Genomic DNA, 21,186 nt, shown 5'->3' with positions numbered 1-21,186 from the left:
GTTTTTTACTGCATATTCGAGTAATTTTTTTTGGCACGGATCGGGCTTAAAAGCTCTTATTGACCATATCGGCAATGACCATATTGATCATGATGAACGAATTTATCATAACGTTGGATGCGTAATTACCCGAAGTCGTATAGTAGTTGAACGGTATATTGGTCACTGCATAATTTTCCGAAAGACTGGCCAGTTTTTCATTCATCAATACTGTTTTTCCGCAGCCTGCGCTCCCGACTAGCATCACTGGGTGTTTGTGGTCCATAAGAAGGTCCACAAAAAATCGGGTCCTTATCGATTCCGGCGTGTGGACCAAAACGCTCTACGTGAAACGGAACAGTGGCATGAAACGTCGAGCGGTTAATAAACATTGTCATACCTGCAGGGGCATGTCCGAGTCCAGTTCAAATTTTGGGATGACGTGAGTCCATGGTAGGAACTCCTTGGTTTCCGTGTCGATGTAGTAATCGAATACAGTGCCCTGGGATGGATATTTAATGGTTTTGAATTCGGCTACCCACCATTTGGAAAACTCAACCTTGTAATCGACTACCTGAGTGGCAAAAATAAGAGACGATTTTAATCGGTGACGTAGTCTCCAGGTGGTTTTAATAATATAATCAACAGCTCCCAAAAAAATCACGAATTAAAGAACATTTTGAAAAAAAAAAAATAGGTGATCGATTCCTTCGTAGTACCTAACGCAAAAAGTATGCTCCAATATGAAAAATTATAGGAGTGGAGGAAGTCTTCAGTTCACTATATCGTCATATATACATATTTGATAGAATACCAGAGATTATACAACATATTGGACTATAAATATTTTTTTAATGAAAGATATAATATAATCCTGTGGGAGGATTAATATGCTGTTTATCACCCATGTATTGTATATTTGAGGTTGTCGACATTTTAGGATCTATAATCTCCATTCCTCTAATTTTTGATGCCCTCTATGTACTTATAGGTGTCTTAAATGACCAGCAATCGGCATTTATTACTTATAGTGGTGTATTTTTTGCTGCCTGTGTATATTTTTTCAAGGGGCAGAAGTGCTGTTATCCGTTAAAATATTTTAATGGCGGTAAATTAGTGTAATATTATTTTACGGGATTCCTGATCTTTATTCTCACCTGTTCTTGGTATATAGCCGCTCCGAATGACCATATGCATACAAACGTGAAGTATAGTTCGTACCATTCTTTCGGACAGTCTGTTGGTGTATTCGCTGGCACTAAAATGCACTCGAGCAAATGACACAACATTTGTATATGTGACATTTCCGTAATTGGTATGATTTTTTTGAACCTGTTACGAATGTTTTCCAGACATGGTGGTATATATTTGTCGAACAAGATTACGAGGTTACTCTTCTCCACAGCGTACTCTCTAGTCTCGATCCAACTCGTCACATACCTGTACAGAATGTAAAAAAAAATGATTGCAGATTGTTTAGATTTTATAAATAAATATTAATTTTTTTTTACGGATTCCATCCCAAGTCTTGTGGATTTAAGTATAAAATACCCGCGCGGGATACGGTGGCTGGTGTAGCAGTCCGTAAGTTGGATATTTCAAAAATGAGTCTCATCGAAGGAGTTAAGGCAATACGTTCATTGCTGGCTAACGTTAAAACCTAAACAACACAGATGTCTCAAATGTATAGATTATACATTACATTTTATTCTTTATTACATATGCTATGTAAATACCTTGTTGTCGTCCATCACAGTGTTCAGTGATTCAATCCACATTGGATCAATATCGCCATCCAATAAAATCCATTTAGGAAAGCTGTTCGGGATGTTTGCTTGTTCTCTCATTATAACAGAAAATAAACCTTTAAACGATAAAAGAAATAAACAGTCAGAATCTGGTTTGAAATTAATGATATTATACTATGATGTCTTAGATAATATTATTATTACATATTTTATTTTAGTAATATTTTTAAAACACTATGATATCGAAATTTACCGTCTTTCCACTCGCGGGTAGCAGGGTTGATGACACCGAATAGTTCATCATTAGTTACTGCTTTTGGGTTCAAATCGTTGTAAATCGGTTTTCGTTTTATGTTTTGATATGTTCTAAATAGCGTTTTCCAAACTTCAGTTTTTCCAGTGCCCGCATTTCCGACAACAAATACAGAATGACGAACTTCCAAAAGCTCTTCTAACTGTACAACCTGTTTAGTAAAACGTAATTATTACACTGAAACTAGATATTTACTAATTACACGATTTTTAGTGTACTTTGAGTATGAAATTTTCTTCGGGTTGCAACAGTAAATCAACGGCCGCTTGTTTGACAGTCTTTTCAAAATCCTGGTCCCTTTTACGCGGTACGTCCAGCGATGGAAACAAATCCCCAATAAGTCCCATAAATACTGGAACGTCGTCACTAATAATTTTTGGTATGTTGAAATCTCTTAAAGCCCTCATCAACACTTCTTCTTCGATACGTCCGGGATCACCTCTCTAAATAATTTTTCAATATTTTAATCGTGCGATTCGTGTTACGAATAGTAAAATAATTTACCTTCAAAGAACCAGCTACAACTAACACAGACTTGATGGCCCTTAATCCCCAGTCATAATGATCCTGCTTGGAAAGCAGCTCTTTACACAGCGTATACAATGTTATAAATTTCCTAGCAAGAACTTTTGCTTCTTGAAATCCTTCGGCAACCAACATTATTTCACAGATTAGTTCAAAATCTGGTACTACCATGGCGCACGGCCTATTGAATTGAAATGCTTATTTAGTAAAAATTGTCAATTTTCTTTATCAAGAGATAAATATATCCCATTTACTAACCTAAATAGAGCTTTTAAATTTTCTGGTAACTCTGTTCTACCAGCATAACCAGGATTCATCGTTATAAAAATTCCAACAGACGGAATCAAACTTATTTTTTCTCCCATAAAATTAAACGTGTGTGCTTTTTCTCGAATTGCATCCTGGAAGGGACAAAAAGTATTTTATATTATAGTAATATTAATTTCTAACATGAAAACAAAGAATTAATATTATAGCTGCTAAAAAATATATACTTGGATTAAATTGACATAATACTTAAATACTAATTATAATACCATGTACCTGAATAGATTTTACTTGGACAGCGACCACTGATAATACTTCAACAGATATTCTGTTGAACTCGTCAAAACAACCCCAGGCCCCTGTCTGAGCCAATCCTTTATAAATGTTGCCACACGACTAAAATGTATATATTTGTTTGTAAAACAGTTGTGTTCATTGGTCACGCGTTACAATACATATATAACATGATATTATACCTTGTAATCCATTTGCTCTGAACAATTGAACACGTAAACCATGACGCCGAGAGCGCGACCGAGATCTTTAGTTGTCTCTGTTTTTCCCGTTCCAGCGGGTCCGGCAGGTCCTCCACCCATTACCAAATGTAATGACTGATAATTGAAAAAAAAAACAATTTCTATTATTTTATTCATAAAATGGTCGTAAATGTGATTCCTACTTGCGTTAGGGTTATGTAACATCTGTCTGTTAACGGAGTAATTACTAAACGCGGTGTATTTCCTAAATATTCATGACTGTATCGAAATTGTGCATCACAGATATTAGCGAAACAATCTTTTTCCTTTTCGTCCCACCTAAAATTAAAATAATTTTTACTTTTTAGGTACCTAGTTTTTATTTTATCTCAAACTCTACTATCAGTATACCTCTGTTAATTTTGTAGTATTAATTTTTAAACAAACTATAATTTATAATATGCATAAAATTGTTTAATTAATAACAACACACACATTTTAAATTCTTTATTCTGTAGCAGAGGAATTTCATAAAACTATTAATGTAAAAATATATGGAATATGCAGCGATTAATTTTCTACTAATTATAGTTTAAAATAAATAGATAATTTGAGTAATAGTGGTGCACCGCAAACTCCTTACCTTTCTACTACTTTTATCTAAAGTTAAACTCTTTACACATAAACATTGAAATAATGTTCTTTTTTAAAGGTGAAAAAACATCACTATTATTTATAAAATAAAATTATATATAATAATTTACTATTTACATTTAACTGCTCAGAAATTAATAACATAATAATATGTTGCCATAAGAATAATAAAATTAAATGTACAAAATGAACGTTATAAAAAAGTTTTAAATCATTATAATTACTAATAATTATTAATACTGTAATTGTTAATCTTATGTACAGTGTACACGAACATCTCTTTGACAAATACTTCAAATTATCGAGATGATGTATAATTCGTGTTAAAAAAAACAATACTGTATAAAGTGTATATAGATACAGATAACAGGCCTATTTTTAATTAGGTTAATATTAGAATTATTATTTAAGTATTGTTATTATTATTATTATTGTTATGTATTCAGTAGGTACATACTTAGTATTAGTTCTGTAACAAACCGTTCAGTGACGTCCACTGTACTATAAGTAATTAATAATTATAATATATTATAGAAATAAACCCTCTATTATAATGTTGTCACATATTATATATTTTCATATGAGTTATGACCAGTGGCACCGTTCATTTAATTTACCATATAAGGTTATAGTAGATTTTTTATATGGGGTGACCCACCGTAGGGTAAGCACTACAGGGTTCAGTATTTACGTTAAAACTTAAAAAATAAATGATTAAACATGATTATGTATTTATGTAGATGTTTTTATTTACTTTTAACTGTTAAATTTAAAAAGGGGGATGGTGGAAGGTCCCATGATGTACGATATCATAGTATATTTTACACTTCACTTTATACATTTTGTATTTTGTCTTAGATTTTAGTGCATTTTAAAACGTCGCATGCATTTAATTAACGTTTAAGTATATACTTGCCTGTGTCTGAGTTGTGATTGCCACTGAAACGCAAGAACGTTTTCAATTTTTGATTGTATTAATCTACCTACGACGTCTCTAGAATGCACATCAATCGTACAAATTGTCATTATTTTTTGTCTGTCTTGTCTGGTCAATTCTCCCAATAATAATGATATCAGCGTGTTCAGTTGAGAAATCTATATATAAACGAATAAAAACTTGATAGACACACAATAAGTATTTAGTATTATCTACATACCGACAATAAAATATTATTAACTATATACCAGGGCTTGAAACCGAAAAAAAATTTTCCGATTTCGATTTCGGTTTCGGATAACGGTATATATTTTTTCCGATTTCGATTTCGGTTTTGGATAACGGTATATATTTTTTCCGATTTTGATTTCGGTTTTGGATAACGGTATTTATTTTTTCCGATTTCGTTTTTGTTTTCGAATACCGCTATTTATTTTTTCCGATTTCGTTTTCGGTTTTGGATAACGGTATTTATTTTTTCCGATTTCGTTTTTGTTTTCGAATACCGGTATATTTTTTTTCGATTTTGGGTTCATTTTCGATTCCCGTGGTCCCCACTGGTTGAAAATATTAAACTATTTCACCTTGCGGTAATGCGGTTAGCGGGGGAGCAACACACACCCAAAGAGACTTCTTTATTTAATGAGGTGGCCACTAAAACTTCACATTAACACTAAATTATATTAATAGTTAATACTATAATTCTATAGTGGACAGTCAGAAAAATCTTACTCTAATGGGCGTCCATTGTACTTTACTATGTGTCCATTTGGACACAAATAACATCCTTAAATAATGGCGACACAAAGCGTGCAGTCCTAAATTTAAAGTGTGCACATGAATCTGAGATGTGTACTAACTACTAGTAAAATATAAGTTACATCTTACATAACAACATAGCAATTTGAAAAGTAAAATAAAATATTTTACTAGTAACTACTGAAAAATTATACAGGGAATATAATGTATATATTCTCATTACAATGGTCAAATAACAATAATAGGTTTTTGTAAAATTATTATTATGTCATGGCGTATTGGCGTCATTATATTCCATCGGGCACCGGCGGTAAAGAAAACAATAGAATCGCCACCGCCACCGCTGCAGTGTGTGGTGTCATGGGGACCTTAACAACTTGGAGTTTGGACCAGACCAAATATAGTAATATACTAATAATATTACCATTGATTTTATAATAGATTTATTATTGTAAGAAATACAAGTTGTAAGAATAACAACTGTGCTCAGTAATATTGGGCAGTATGTTATACAAATGTGTACAAGTTATATTGATATAGAATTTATGATAAAACTTACAGACTAAAATATTCGTGAAAAATTACAAATCAATTTATTTTTAATTCCGAGATAATATTATTAAAAATTTATAAATTATACACCTGTCACCATAAAATATGATCTAACCTATTTTACATCCTGTTTATTTATAAAATAAATTACCAAAGTACTTACATCAAAGTTATACCTAAACAGTTATAGTTATATATACAATTTAATTAGGCATACGTTACAACATTTTACATTTACATACTATTACGTCATATAAGTTATTAGTTATTACCACGAATTAAGATATATATCTTAATTCGTGGTTATTACTTATTCCTTATAATGAATAGAATATAATACTGTTTATAGAGTATTATATATAAATATTATTATAGTCTAGACTTTAGAGTGAATTTGCAATCTAATTACCCGCATCTCACGACTACTATATTTATACTTTATTTCCTTCGGACGACCCAACACTCCTCAGTTGACCGTAATTATAACAGCTTAGCTATTTAAGTTTAAATGTGATATGTTCATTTTAAATTGTTTTCCGTTTTGGATAACGGTATTTATTTTTTCCGTTTTCGTTTTTGGATTCAAATATCGGTATTTATTTTTTCCGATTTCGTTTTTGCTTTCAAATATCGGTATTTAGTTATTAGGATTTTGATTTCGGTTTTGAATACCGTTATTGATTTTTTTTGTTTTTGATTTCGGTTTTGATATCGATTTCGTTTTTTAACGGTTTTAAACGGTATTCAAAAACGGTATCAAATACCGGTTTCAAGCCCTGCTATATACCAACTCGTTTAAAAAAAAAAAAAAAAAATATTACGAAAAGCCAAAACAAAAATTTGATTAAATTTAATTAAGTTTATAATACTTAATTATAAAATTGGTTTAAAGAATAAATAATACAACTATACAAATAATGCAGTTATTTATTTAAACATGAATCAATTGGTAAAATAAATAGATTTCTTTTCGATAAGCGATAATTCAAGTGAGTTATGTTTATTATGTATCAAATGCATCAATATTCAATATATTATTTTTCAAATACATTATGATTAATTCTTTGTTTATAGGTGTTTTAATTTTAATTATTATTTCTTGTTCGAACTACCTAATATAATAGTTAATACTTAATGATGTACTAAGTCTTAAAATAATATTTATTAATTTTATTTTGATAAAACATAAATTCTGCAGTAACTACCTACCCGATAATATTTTATGAGAGCATTTATCATTTAACAGTTAGGTACCTATAATAATTTTTATTATTATGGGTCACGTATTCCTTGAGAATTATGACTTTTTGAGTACCTATTGATTTTTTATATACTCTGTTACACAATACACATACAGAATACGGACATTGGTAATGGATTGCCGAATGAGTTCTATTTTCAAATACTGTATAATTAGCCCCCCCCCCACCCTCTATCCACACACACTCCCTAAATAGTTTCATGTATTAAATTTAATCTTAATGGGATAATATATTTTTGATATTTTGGTTTCCTATACGTATTAAATTTTACGTTATAACCTTAAGACCCCTCCTTTCCACCCTGAAATTTATTTTATTTTCTCGCATATGATGACGTAGGTATTTACACTGTTTTAAGAATATATTTTTTTTATAATCACTTGTTTTCTTTGATAGTCTTTGAGGGCGTTTTCGTAGCCTTCTTCAAGCCTAGCAAATGCTATGTTTACTTCCGTAGTCCACCAAATCTGAGTACCACACAACGATACTTGAGCAGGATAATCAAACAACCACTGTTCTCTTGGTTTCTCTTCATAGGATAAGGTACTTTCTAAAAAATTATGCCTAATCGTTTCACGCATCATTGCTTGTATCTTGTTGAGCCATTTTTCTACCTGTAAAATACATAGTATGGTAAAATATCTATAACACAATACAGTTATATGAATATTTAATTTCTAGTTCATAAATACTAAGGGTAGGCAATTATATTTATTAATAATTAATGATTTTTAAGTATTTGTAATTTTTATTCAAATCTGTAAATTTTATTCATATTTTTAAACTGCGATAGTACCTAATAAAAAATATTTATTTTATATTTATATGTATATTACTAATACCTAACATAACTATTTCATTATAATTGTATTAATTGTCGATCAATTTTAGATTATGTTCCTAACTACATATTATAGTATATTATCAAAATTTTAAGTATAGAATATACATATTTCATTGAGTTAAAAGAATAAGAAATAAAATGAATACCTCTTTAATTTACTATAGATAGGTAAATAAGAATATTATTATAACTACTTGTTATTAGTAATATAAATACATGGTAATAAACTAATAAATAATTATCTAATGGTTATAGAATTAGATTAAATCGGATAATATATGCATTAAACAGAATATAATATTACCATAAATATTAATGTTTTAATGAATCTATAAATTAATATACTATACAGAATTACAGAATGCCACTATACACATGTAAACTGATTAAATGTATTCATTATATATTTAGTATTTATTTAGTTTATTCGCTTATAAACAAAATAATATTCTAAAAAAGTGTTGTCTAAAAAATTTTGTGTTACGTTATACTACCTAACAGATTGTAAATATTTATGAACTACTAGTTCCTACAATATTAATAGTTAGTAATTTTAATTATTTGCCAAGTTGAATATTTAAAAATTGTATTTATACCAAAATACTTAATACATAATAATATAAACTTGTATGTAAAATTATACTATAAATTAAAATATTTACAAAAGCTCATTATTTTTGCTTTGAAATTATCTTGAAAAATAGTTCTAAAAATTAAAATACGTTTACTTATACAATAATATATAACACCAAATATGCAATTTGTTTGAATTAGATATTCGTTTAAAAATGAATAAACATCGCATAAAACATTAAAAAAAAAATTTTTTTTATAAGTTAGGTAACTGATGAATAATTATTCTACTATTTCTACTTCTGTTTTTCGATCTTATACAATTGTTTATATAAGTACTAATAAGTAGGTACGCTATACCTTATACTGTATAGGTACATAATATTATCAAGTCTGTCAAAACAACAACACTCGTCAATCGGTATGAACTTATTTAGTAAAATTGTTTTCTAAATAATTTTTCCAGTCCCCAGTAAGTACGTTAGCTGCAAGTTGATTTTCAATTTTAATTTTAATTATTAACTATATATTACTATCTTTTTACTTTGTTTTATTCTAAAGGTCTTTAAACTCTAATGGACTAGGTACATTAGAAACTGAAAATAGTCTTGGCAAAGTATTGAGAATGAATTACTCTTCTTGGTGCCAATTCTACTAACCTTTACATAAGAGTATATATATATATATGATATCGAAATAAATTTCACTCGTAATCTAAATATATAATCATGTAATAGTTATTATTTTATTTTAATATCCAGGGGTAAGCTAGTGTATTCCATTGGATTACAACCAACACATTTTTACAATTTTTTATGTTTTTAACATTTACCAAAAAGATTTTATGAGTTTGTACAATTGCGCCTATACGGCTATACAGCACACAAAACGTACCTACTAATATAATATGTTATAAGTAATAACGCAATTTCTGAAGCTCTGGTAACGTTAAGCTATTGGTTTCTATTATTATAGTTAGATCGACTGAATCCTAAATATTTAAGACCACGCAAATATGAAAAATTATCAGAACGGATACAAAAATGGGCATTTGTTTTTATTGGCAAGTATATATTATTGCAGTGTATATTAGTGTAGTGTTACCTTTTTTATGGAGACCAAAAAAAAATCATTTAAATTAACAATCACATCTGAAATAACTTTTTACAAAGAACCATAGGTAATGCATTATTGCATGATACATACAAAAAATTACAATTATTATTATTGAACAAATTGACAATAGTTAAAAATTGGTGGTGTATTTCAACTTCGAAATACAAACCCGATCAAGCATGGATCATTGAACTTTATGTCAAACTTTGATGGTTCTAACGAAAAAAGTATGTTTTGTGTATTTTGGGTTATTCCAATTTTTTGATATGACTTATGAGATGAAATAATATTATTTTCGTAAAATCAACAGATTCTTGGCCTCGTATGAATTTAAAATAAGTAACGTTACTCAACTACAGTGTACGTAAAATTCAAAGAAAACGTTTTTCATCTTGGATGAAAAACATTTCTAGATGTATTTTTACCATAGGTACAATAAATAAACTTCAGTATTATGATAAAATAAATAATATATTTTTCCGACGTTTAATTTGCGCAGTACACATGAGAGACCACACTTTATAGGTCAAAAACAACGACCACGTCATCAATTATAGTAATAATAATAATAACAATAATAATTAATTGTAAATATAAGTCTTAAAACACATATTATATTAAGTATATGAATATATTACATAAACATTTATTATTTAAATGTATAGATTTATAGCACAAGAAATGCTTGGATTTCAAATTTTAGGGATAATGGTTTCTGATAGAAATTGAATGTAGTATTATAGTTGGTATTTTTTAGTCAACCCTAACAGTAGGTTAGGGCTCTCAGTAGGTATTTTAAAAAAACAAAAACAAATTACAAAACCAATTTTCTACAAAATATTTTTTAACTTAAAAATGATTTGTACGATCGTTTATGATCGTATATACTTGATATTATCATATAATATTTATATTAGCATCTTCTATAGGTACATTATAATTTATAATATAGGTATAATATAAAATTCAAAATATTTTGGCGCTTTTTGAGCTGCTTTAGATTTAAGTTCAATAATTTATTTATAAATCGTTAAAAATGTATTACAAGCCACAAGGTTTCTCATAACTAGTCATAAGTCAAAATCACAAAATTTTCCATATTACTTTACATTTAAAAATGTAATATAAGCTTATTAAGATTCTTCATAAGCTTTCTTATCTTGAACTAATAAAAAAGTTTACATAGTAAGCTTTTACTTTTTATCATAGATATTTTAAAACATTAAAGATATATACACAAGCTCGATTTTTTTGTTACAAACGTTTTAATTTTAAATATTGAATATTGTTCTAATCATTTTTTAGCTTAAAACATTAAAATATTCAATATGTATAGCTAATGATTGTAGATTGAATAAAAATTTCTCATAAATATTTTATACATTCAAAACATCTAAATGTATATAATATTAACAGTTTTTTCTATACAGACATTTTACCGTATTTTATTTTTCAAATATTAAAATAAATTATAGTTTAGCAGTGTAAATGTATAAAAAATTATACTTTGCAATATGATATGCCAAATTATTATATCATTTTGACAATTATTTGTAATTTAATTCAAATATATAAATTACATTGACTTCCTCAATGACGAGGAACACTCAACACCTACTGTATGGCAGATTATAGCCCTAATTATATATATTATTATTGTACTTTAAGTAGGTATAATACCAAACAAACAAAATTAACATTTTGTGGCCATGATTATTTCAATTATACTAAACGAGAAAATTATCATATTCAAACGCACGAAACCTAGATAAAATATGTGGGCTGTAATAATTCCAAATCGAGTCATCATTTTATATCATGTTGGTGGGCACAAAATTGCAATGAAATTTGTTGTAAACAACAAAGTACTCCAATATTGTAAGACGTGTGGGCGTAACAGGATATCAGGAGAAAACGCACACACCCGGCACCATCGACGGTCGATAGCGTAACGTCGGAAATTAAAATTTATTTTTGTCAACGAATTATCGAAATCATCGTTCGAGTAGTAGTTGTTTTCGTTGTTAACTGAATAACAATAATCTCGTAATAATATGATAAAAAAAAAACTAATTCACTAGTACAAGATTATTTATATAAAATAATAAGTGGCCCGTAACTCGTTAGAAGTTATGTTTTTTCAGAAGTAGTGGTACAACATATTGCCAACAATTTTGAATATCCAGAAAGTGCAATACTTGTCGCATACCCACGTCCTCTAAAAACAAGTATCTACATAAAACATAATATTTGACTAGGTTGAGTATAAAAAAACAAAATTATATCCTATCATTCCTATCAAACGAGTAAATAAAAAAAGTAAATAAATCTAAATTCGTAGAGAAATTAGTAAGGTTGAAATGGAAAATATAAAATTCATTGAAATGTTTTCTTTGTCTATATTAAGTTATTTATTTATCTATTACTTTATCTCTTTATCTATATTCGTATATTTATATTTTATAATGATACAATAATATAATGACATGAAGAAATAAATAAAAACGCGTAGGTACGCTTCCTAGTATCTTGCTGCGTATATGATTAATTGCAATATGCTTAAAACACATATTAAGTGCATAAAAAAATTATTAACAAATATATTTAACATCTATTGATTACAGTTATCCTGAAAATCCAAACCTTTCAAAATATTACTCTTAGAAAACTATAATGAATCCTCCACTCAACGTGTCAAATCACACATTACCGACTTCAAACTACTCGCAAATCGATAAACGATGAAAAACAATTTTTTTATAAAAGTCCTTTAAATAGTCATCCAAATCAACTAATATAAAACGTGGCCGCTCTGAAAATACCTGGCAATCCTCCGAGACGTTTGAAGCGTAAGAATTAAGTGGTCTCGTGCGATCTCTTAAATTAAATTTACTATCAAGCTATAACAGAAAGTGATGTTATAAATGGGTTATTTCTCGCAACAAAATCTCATGACCTGTATGTTAACCTTTATCACATATTTTTATTATGTCAAGTATAATTTGATACAAAATATCTATTATTTATAAAAAAAATAATAATAATAACAATAAATAAAAATCTATTGTAGTGATTCCTAACCGAATAAAATCAACACCCCCGAAAAAAAATATATTACAGATATCAGCAGTCACAGAGTATTTTTGAACCAGGTGATCGTGTGATTTAATTTGATTTCCAAATAAAAAGATAACTTATTATAAAATCGACACAAAATAATTATATCTACATATATATACACAATAATATAATCTCAATAAAAGAACCAAACTTAAAATACCCTATAGATACATACAATTATATTAGTAAATAGACAATAACAGAATTTTACGAGTTTATAAAAATAATGCTTTTGTATTGAAGCTAAAAAAATAGGACAATAAACCTATTCTCAATATATATATTTTTATTTTTATTTATTGGGGGTTGAGGCTTCGACAACAAAGGTCATTAGCCTGTGGAACTGTCGGGGAGGGAACTGTTGGTTTTGGTACTCGTGGATGAAAAAATCTCAATATATTATATTAAACTTTAATTTATTTATATAACTTAATATGTTATAATTACCTATATAAATGCTGTAAAAGAACAACTTATGAGGAACCTTGAATTGAATTAAGCGTTTTCATCAAGAAATGTAATCAATTTATATTGAAGTAAAATAAAATGTTAAATGTCTATAATTGATCGAAAAAAATCAAGTGTTTTGATTCTGGTATCGAAAATATAAATTTAAATACTTGATAAAAATTATAAGTTCTTACTAGGTAGTTCTACACGTTTTCAAGTACTTTCATATTCCTATATAAATTATAAATGAAAAAAAAACCTATAAAATATTTGAACATCTATTTATAGGTACTACGAACAATATTTTAATAGAAAAATATTTTTTTCGGATGAAAACTATTCGATAGGTACAAAAATAAAACAGACAAAAAATATTTTATTCAAATAAATCCGAAAATGTAGAAAATAATGTCTGACCTATAGATGTCAGATTAAGTATTTTCGCTAACATGATTTTAGGATAAATTACGTTCCGGATGAAATATTTTCGGTTGTTTTACTTTTGGTATTATAGGTACATATATAATATATATATATATATATATATATATATTACTTTAATACAAAATGTACAATTTTGAAAATGCATGAATGGGGCCTATAAGTCGAGAAGCTGTCCGTCTACCCGCACGTATGTATATAATAATTATATTGATAATATAGTCAATAAACGATGGCGGCGCCGCGGAAGTAATGCGAAAGCAATTCCCGTGGCGTCATAGGTTAAAAATGAAAAAAAAAAGGTACATAATATAATTACTTCGGACGAAATACGGTTATTACTATGAAATATATTCGGATATCTTATGCACCCTCTAGAATTTGATACCCGAAAGTATAATATATTTTAAATTTTTCACCAAAAAGTGTCTCAATAAAAAAAATATGTACCTAATTAAAATTCATTCGTTCGTTTCGTTCGATTCGTTCGTTTAGTACGATTCGTTCGTTTCGTTCGATTCGTTCGTTTCGTTCGTTTCGTTCGTTTCATTCGATTCGTTCATTTAGTTCGTTCGTTGGTTCTTTTGTTCGTACGTCGAAAACGCGACAGTCTACCAGGGTTATAATCGTAACCGGCGCGCGTAAGAGCTCACAACGTCCGTCTCCGACGAGGGCATTGTTTGAGAGTCCTGTACTACCAGGACCGCATGCAGACGATCGTCGCGGTTCTTACGGCCGCCGTCAATGTGTCGCGGTCGCAGGCCGACGGACACACCTGTTGCACGCGGCGACCACCAATTTTTTTTCTCCGACAAAGACCATGGTCGGTTACCCAGTAACAGGATCCCATCATGTATGAGGTATACGCCGCCGCGCTGTGAACATACTTTGTACAACAATCGCGGGCACAATATTGTCATGACGCTTTCATAATAATAACAATAATACATGTCAACCCTGTGGCTGTGCCGCTGTGGCATTACCGTCAGCAGCAGAATACCAAAAAAAAATAAATTGTATAATATTATTATAAAAATAAATTAATAATTTGTAATTATTAATAACGTTTTATTTTTGTTTTTTTTTTTTTTTTGGGGGGGGGCTTCATTGTAGTCACATATTCACGCCTTACATATGTAACATACATATTAACTCGTGTAAAAATCGATATACTTAGAAAAAAAACTAACAATAAATTAGTTCCCTATTTAATTATGACATTTTGGCAACAATCTATTTGTATACATTTCTAAAACATTTAATAATCTAACAATCCAACAATCAACCAAAAAACATAAAATTCCATCTACATTAATATTATGATATGTTACAGAGACACACGTGTTGACCGCATATTATGTTATGCAGCCGTTCTTCAGTCGTTAATGTTGTTTACTACTTGTTTACTACGCAGTAGATACTGTAGTAGCGTCAACACTATAATATATTGCTTAATGCAGCGAACACGATCGCCATAATAATATTTCCATTGACAATTATATGATGATTATATTCTAATAAATGAAATATTTGTGAAAAAATTACGAAATCGGTCATCTTGATATTTTCAAGCGCTTAATATAATATAGTAAAGTCGTATTATAATAATAAATATATTTTTTATGTTATAAAATAAGTACATACCTGACCTGCCTACGTCAGTGCCGGATAGACAAGGTATCGGCCCACCGAGTTTTAGTTTTTTAACCAGCCCTAAAAGGGGCCTTTTTCGAATAAAAATGTAAAAATTGATCTAAATTTGGCGTAACGCACAGAGTTAAATATAAATGTATTCAAATTTGTGTTATGAAATAATTGCCCAAACACTTACGATCGACATTTTTTTTGAGCGGCCCACCGAGATTTTCTCGGTAGCTCGCCTAACCAATCTGGCCCTGGCCTACATTGTTGAGGGATGTTATAATTAATGTATAGATCTGATATTAGTAACATATGGACAATTTTCGTATTTTATATAATAATATCAACTAAGAAAGCTAAATAAGAAACATTTACATTTAAGCTTTCAATATTTTATAATTTATTTCAATGTCACATTTGTCAAATAATATTTACCTAATTGTTTCAGCTTATAATATTATGGACAGTACAAATAGCATTCGTTTTGAGTTTTTAACTTTTAGGATTAAATGATATAATATACAAATAGTGATCGGTTTCGAGTATGTATTTCTGATTATTATTATCATTATGTGTTGTAAACATAGTATTTTTATATGCACGTTAATGCTTTCGACACGAACAAATTATTGCAAGTGCCATGTGCGTATTTTAATTATTTATCAACAGTTGTGGTGTCAAAACAATCAGTAAAGCCCTATACAGATAGTATAATATTATAATATAATGGCAAGAGGCTACTCTGATACAGATTTGATATGTCGTAATATTAAATGAAAATTATATTTTTATATTCTAGTGTACGATGTGAGTACGTGACAACCCACACGTGCACCCGATGCGACTGGCGGCGTATTCGTAGTCATGTAGAGTATAGTTGTAGTATATACAGTACGTATATACAGTGAATATACGCATCACTATAATATTAAGACTAGCTTTTAGTAATCTAATAGAAATATTACAGGAGTATTTGGCCGACAAACCTTGATGACGATGATATAAGAATCCTTAAATCTAATCTAGAGTCGCCAAAACCGAAATTATATAATCTGAATACCTCTATTCAAATATTAAATCCTGCAAAGTCATGGAAATAGTTAGTAAATGGATTTTTTTTTTTTTTTAACAAGAAAACAAGTAATTCTGTCTGGGTAGTTTGTAGTAGTAATTATCTTACGTGAAAATATAGTGATTGTATATATATTGTATAATACAATTTGTATTCACCATTCGTATTTACTTTCGTATACCACCGTCCACCACGGAATGTAGGCATATAATATAATTTATGTACTATGAATTAAAGTGTACAATGCAAATGTACCTAGGTACACCATATTAATATATCATCGTGATTGTTTAATAAAGTTATTATACATATATATATATATATATATATATATATATATAACCTAGGTACCAGGTACAGTGCTTCATTTTACGACCTGCCTAAACACCATTTCCGCACTTTATTATAACATATACATACAGTGAGGTAAAAGTTTGGCTATTTCGTTTTTATTTTCTCTGCCTATACTTGAAATATGCAAAATAGTAGTGAACTTGTGAGCAAAAATTTAACACGCAGTAATATATTGTGTTAAATTATCAAAAATGTACACAAGTAAGTACTTATCGGCCACGTATTTAAATAAGGCACACACTACACAGATAAAAGTTTTAATAAATCACTTGTGTATACGATGATTGAACACATCATGCACGCAATGGCCAGCTTCAACATAAATACGCGCGTGTGTTTATGCGTGTATCGACGTCATTCTGCAGAGAAAACAAAAGTGATTTGATTTGATTGAACAAATAAAAAATATGACTCCGAATATTAAACGTAAAACAGATACGCCCGTGAATATTAAATCGTCGTTTTCATCTATTATAGGTACAACTAGTGTTTACATATTGAGTGACACTTTTAATGCTGGCAATAAATATATTTTCGAAAATTATTATTTAATGTTTAGAAGAGAGGAGTGGAGTGCATCGAAGTTGCAAATTAAGTTTTAAATCAAAGTTTATGTTATTATATCCTAGTTTTGGCTACCATAAAATTGTTAGTTTCTCTTAATTTGTTTGAATTGTTCCTGTCCCAAAAGCCATTTGAATCTTTGATGTTTATTCTAATAAATAAATAAAATATATTTTTTTTAAATAACATATAATTTTATATATATTACGCATAACCTTTTGAACTTAAAGGTAATTAATTGTAAACGTAATATACATTCGATACCTATACCAAATAGCAAATACTTATAGAAGCGATTATTAAAATTATATTTATTATTATTATTATTATTATCATATGATTATTTTTAGATTAAATATTTTCTTAATATGATGAAATTACACGTGTACGACTTCGTCATCCTATACATTTATTAGTTTACAACAAAATAAATATTAGCTACATATAAATATATTCAACGGTTTTCTTAGATTAAGTTGTACATATATTAATAGACAATAAGATTAAGAAATGAGATGGTTTTGTTGGTATATTGTTTTCGATTGTGATAAGGGTTTCGAAGAAATTGTATGTTCACTTGAATACGAATCAATTATAAATTTATAATAATAAGCTTTAACGTTTAATATATAAAATATAAATTCTAAAATTATCAATATAAATTACAATCAAATTATAAAATCGTCAAAATAGAATAATATCATGCATGTTACTTCGTCAGTTCTTCGTATAATGATTTTATTAATGACACAAAAATGGGATCACAAAAATAAAATGACACTATAACGAAATTATATCTAATGAAAAATGTTATCCTTATCACAATTGATCATCTATATCAGTAGGTAACCCCATTCAACTTAACATACTGCACTCATTCAGCACCAAGCAGTCATCTAACAACGCAGAGTCGTAATAAATAGATCTAGCAAAATTTCCATGGATCGACCATGACTTTTTTATGGCCAGTATTATTTTACCGTAATAAAACAAATGCTTATTATAATATTGTTTTGATAAAAACAGCAATAACAACTATATTCAAAATCTCATGTTTTTTATGTCTAATGAAAGTGTTCATCATATTTTATTTTATACTTTGTTAATTTAAACGAAGTTGTGTTGTAGACTTGTAGTTATCAAAAACTTAACTTAATCTAACTCTGTAACAATCTTTTAATAGGTTGGTATCTCACCTAGCAAATTATTTTTAAATAATCATTTTTGTTAAGAGGACGCCACACCCGCATGTGTTGTCTCCGTCGTACAAGTGCGTAGCATAGAAAATTTGATAAAATAAACGTAGGAAAGAGTTAACTATGTTAGATCATTTGCTTATCTCATTTGGTAATAACCATAAATGATTGTCGATTGAAACGTATGGTAATGAAATACATATATACAGGGTGATTCTTTTATCAAACAACACTCATTATTTCAAAAACTATTGACTTTTTTCAAAAATGTAGATCCATCTTGTTCTAGAACTATATATTTTTTTAAATATTTTTACCCTTATATTTATCAGGTAAACCATTATCAACTTTTGATTTTTAAATGACAACCTATAATTAAAATTTCATAAACTAAAAAGGCTATTTTTTCAATGAATTTTCACGTTTAAATTTTCATTTTTCGTTAATCCGTTTACAAGATATAGCCTCTCAAAGTTGGGTGGTGTTTGTGTGTTACCTATAGGTGTATGTTAGGTGGTATTTACACACAAACACCATATAAGTGTTGTTTGATAAAATAATCACCCTGTATATATATATATATTATGTATGACGAATGATAACCATCACGAACTAAGACCTTTATTCTAGTCTAATCTAGCCTATTCTAGTAGGTATCTGTCTATTGAATATTTGAATATTAGTCTGTGTTATAAACAGTTCAATCTTTAATGCCTTAGAACAAAGATTCCCAAACTTTTTATTGTACGACCCATTTTGAAAATTGTTTTAAATTTGACGACCCACAACCAATGAATGACCTTTTTCAGTACATATAAAATAGGTTTTACTGAGATAGAGTATTCTTTAGTAAATTTAATTAAAAAAAGTCAACTAAAAAGTAAAAATACAAAAGAAGGTAGTACGTATACCTATAATAGTCAACGTTTAACTCATTTTTATAATCTTATATCATAATCGGTTTGAAAAATTTTTTACGTCTAAAGTATAGTAAGTTATTTAGATTTTGGATATAGTACTGATTTTTGGATTTTTATTTAACATTGAGCTAATGACGATTGGCCGTCAAAATAATCTATATCCTTGATATATTTAGTAGTTAGTGTCATAGAAACAATTATTAATGAAATATTGAATAATGATTTATTGTAATTGTTAACTGTCAAGTGATATCTATTGTTGATTTGTCCTATTTTTGTGAATGATTGGCCTTCATGGCTTCTTATTTTAGTTTAGTATAATACGTTTTCTGTTGGAATTTCTTCAATTAATTTAACTTCAATTAGACAAAAAATAATCAATAATCATCATGGACTGAAAATTATTCACAGAATTCAAATACGATAAGTATATTAAATTGCTGTTTAAAATATTAGAAATGTGCCGACTATAGAATTAAGTAAAATGCTATATTATTAGACTTCATTATTCTGTAGTATTAGACTCAAATTTTTTTTTTATATATTAACTGTTTACAAATGCCTAAGTATAACCTACATGTAATTACATCCAATGCAATAAAGACTCAATATTTACTCACTACAATAGTAGGTATTAAGATCTCAGATTTTATACTCAACTACAAAAACCTGTAAAATAAACAGGCGCTTGTAAATTGCGCCCACATTAAAGTAGGTAGAAAAATACTATAGTAAATTGCGCCCGGGATGTTTCGGGGTCTAAAACGGGTATAGTAAATTGCGCCCATAATATCTACTATCTTGAATTCATTGTTACCTATAATGTGTATTTAAATAATAATGTTGTTCATTTATTGGTGGATAAGCTGAACGTTAGGTTAGGTTAGCGCTGAATAAGTGAAGATGATTTCTCATTACTATATGCAGATAACTTATAACTGTATTTTTTATTATTAACATTTTTAACCTAACAAAAAATATTTAAACAACTATAATTAATACCATAATATTTTTAAAAAAAATTAATTTTTCTATTTTTATTAATTCCTATTTTTTTTTTTTTTAATTTATTCATTTCAAGTAAGCCAAAAAAAAAACATTTTTGGAGGACAGTGATAGTCGCCTCCTCGTGGTGTCCTCTGGGTAATGCTAAATGACTATCATAAAAATAATACTTCTATTGGGCGCAATTTACTATACAGAAATTTGTACCTGAAAAATACTGGGCGCAATTTACTACACAAAAATTTATACCGGGCGCAATTAACAACTATTTCCTTTCGTTGGGCGCAATTTACGTTTGCCCAAATAAACAATAGTACATTGTCACTGCATTCGATTCAACAAATAATAAACAAATTAATGGACAGTTGTGATTAATATTTTTTATTTTATTTGAATTTAAAGATTATAATTGTAGACA

The 21,186-nt window shown here is 28.5% G+C and overlaps 1 protein-coding gene across 4 annotated transcripts in view; it reads right to left on the bottom strand.

Moving 5' to 3' along the window:
- Positions 1–21,186, bottom strand: part of Dhc93AB (Dynein heavy chain at 93AB) — an 86,625-nt gene that overhangs the window by 23,155 nt on the left and 42,284 nt on the right. For all 4 annotated transcript variants that reach the window (XM_089217425.1, XM_089217427.1, XM_089217423.1 and 1 more), the window contains 14 exons: positions 7,853–8,086; positions 4,879–5,057; positions 3,512–3,647; positions 3,309–3,443; positions 3,109–3,228; positions 2,824–2,966; positions 2,545–2,746; positions 2,259–2,483; positions 1,981–2,191; positions 1,716–1,843; positions 1,491–1,639; positions 1,137–1,419; positions 380–553; positions 130–322 (listed from right to left, as the gene is read on the bottom strand). In XM_089217425.1, coding sequence (XP_089073551.1) covers positions 130–322; positions 380–553; positions 1,137–1,419; positions 1,491–1,639; positions 1,716–1,843; positions 1,981–2,191; positions 2,259–2,483; positions 2,545–2,746; positions 2,824–2,966; positions 3,109–3,228; positions 3,309–3,443; positions 3,512–3,647; positions 4,879–5,057; positions 7,853–8,086 — 2,512 coding nt within the window. The remainder of the gene's footprint in view (positions 1–129; positions 323–379; positions 554–1,136; positions 1,420–1,490; positions 1,640–1,715; positions 1,844–1,980; positions 2,192–2,258; positions 2,484–2,544; positions 2,747–2,823; positions 2,967–3,108; positions 3,229–3,308; positions 3,444–3,511; positions 3,648–4,878; positions 5,058–7,852; positions 8,087–21,186) is intronic.

Source organism: Diuraphis noxia, unplaced genomic scaffold (genome assembly GCF_037042655.1).
Source record: "Diuraphis noxia isolate RWA-SAM2 unplaced genomic scaffold, SU_Dnox_SAM2 contig0001, whole genome shotgun sequence".
In the NCBI taxonomy this organism is placed as follows: Eukaryota; Metazoa; Arthropoda; class Insecta; order Hemiptera; family Aphididae; genus Diuraphis; species Diuraphis noxia.
Note: the sequence above shows the minus strand (reverse complement) of the source record. Positions and strands in the feature narration are given on the sequence as shown.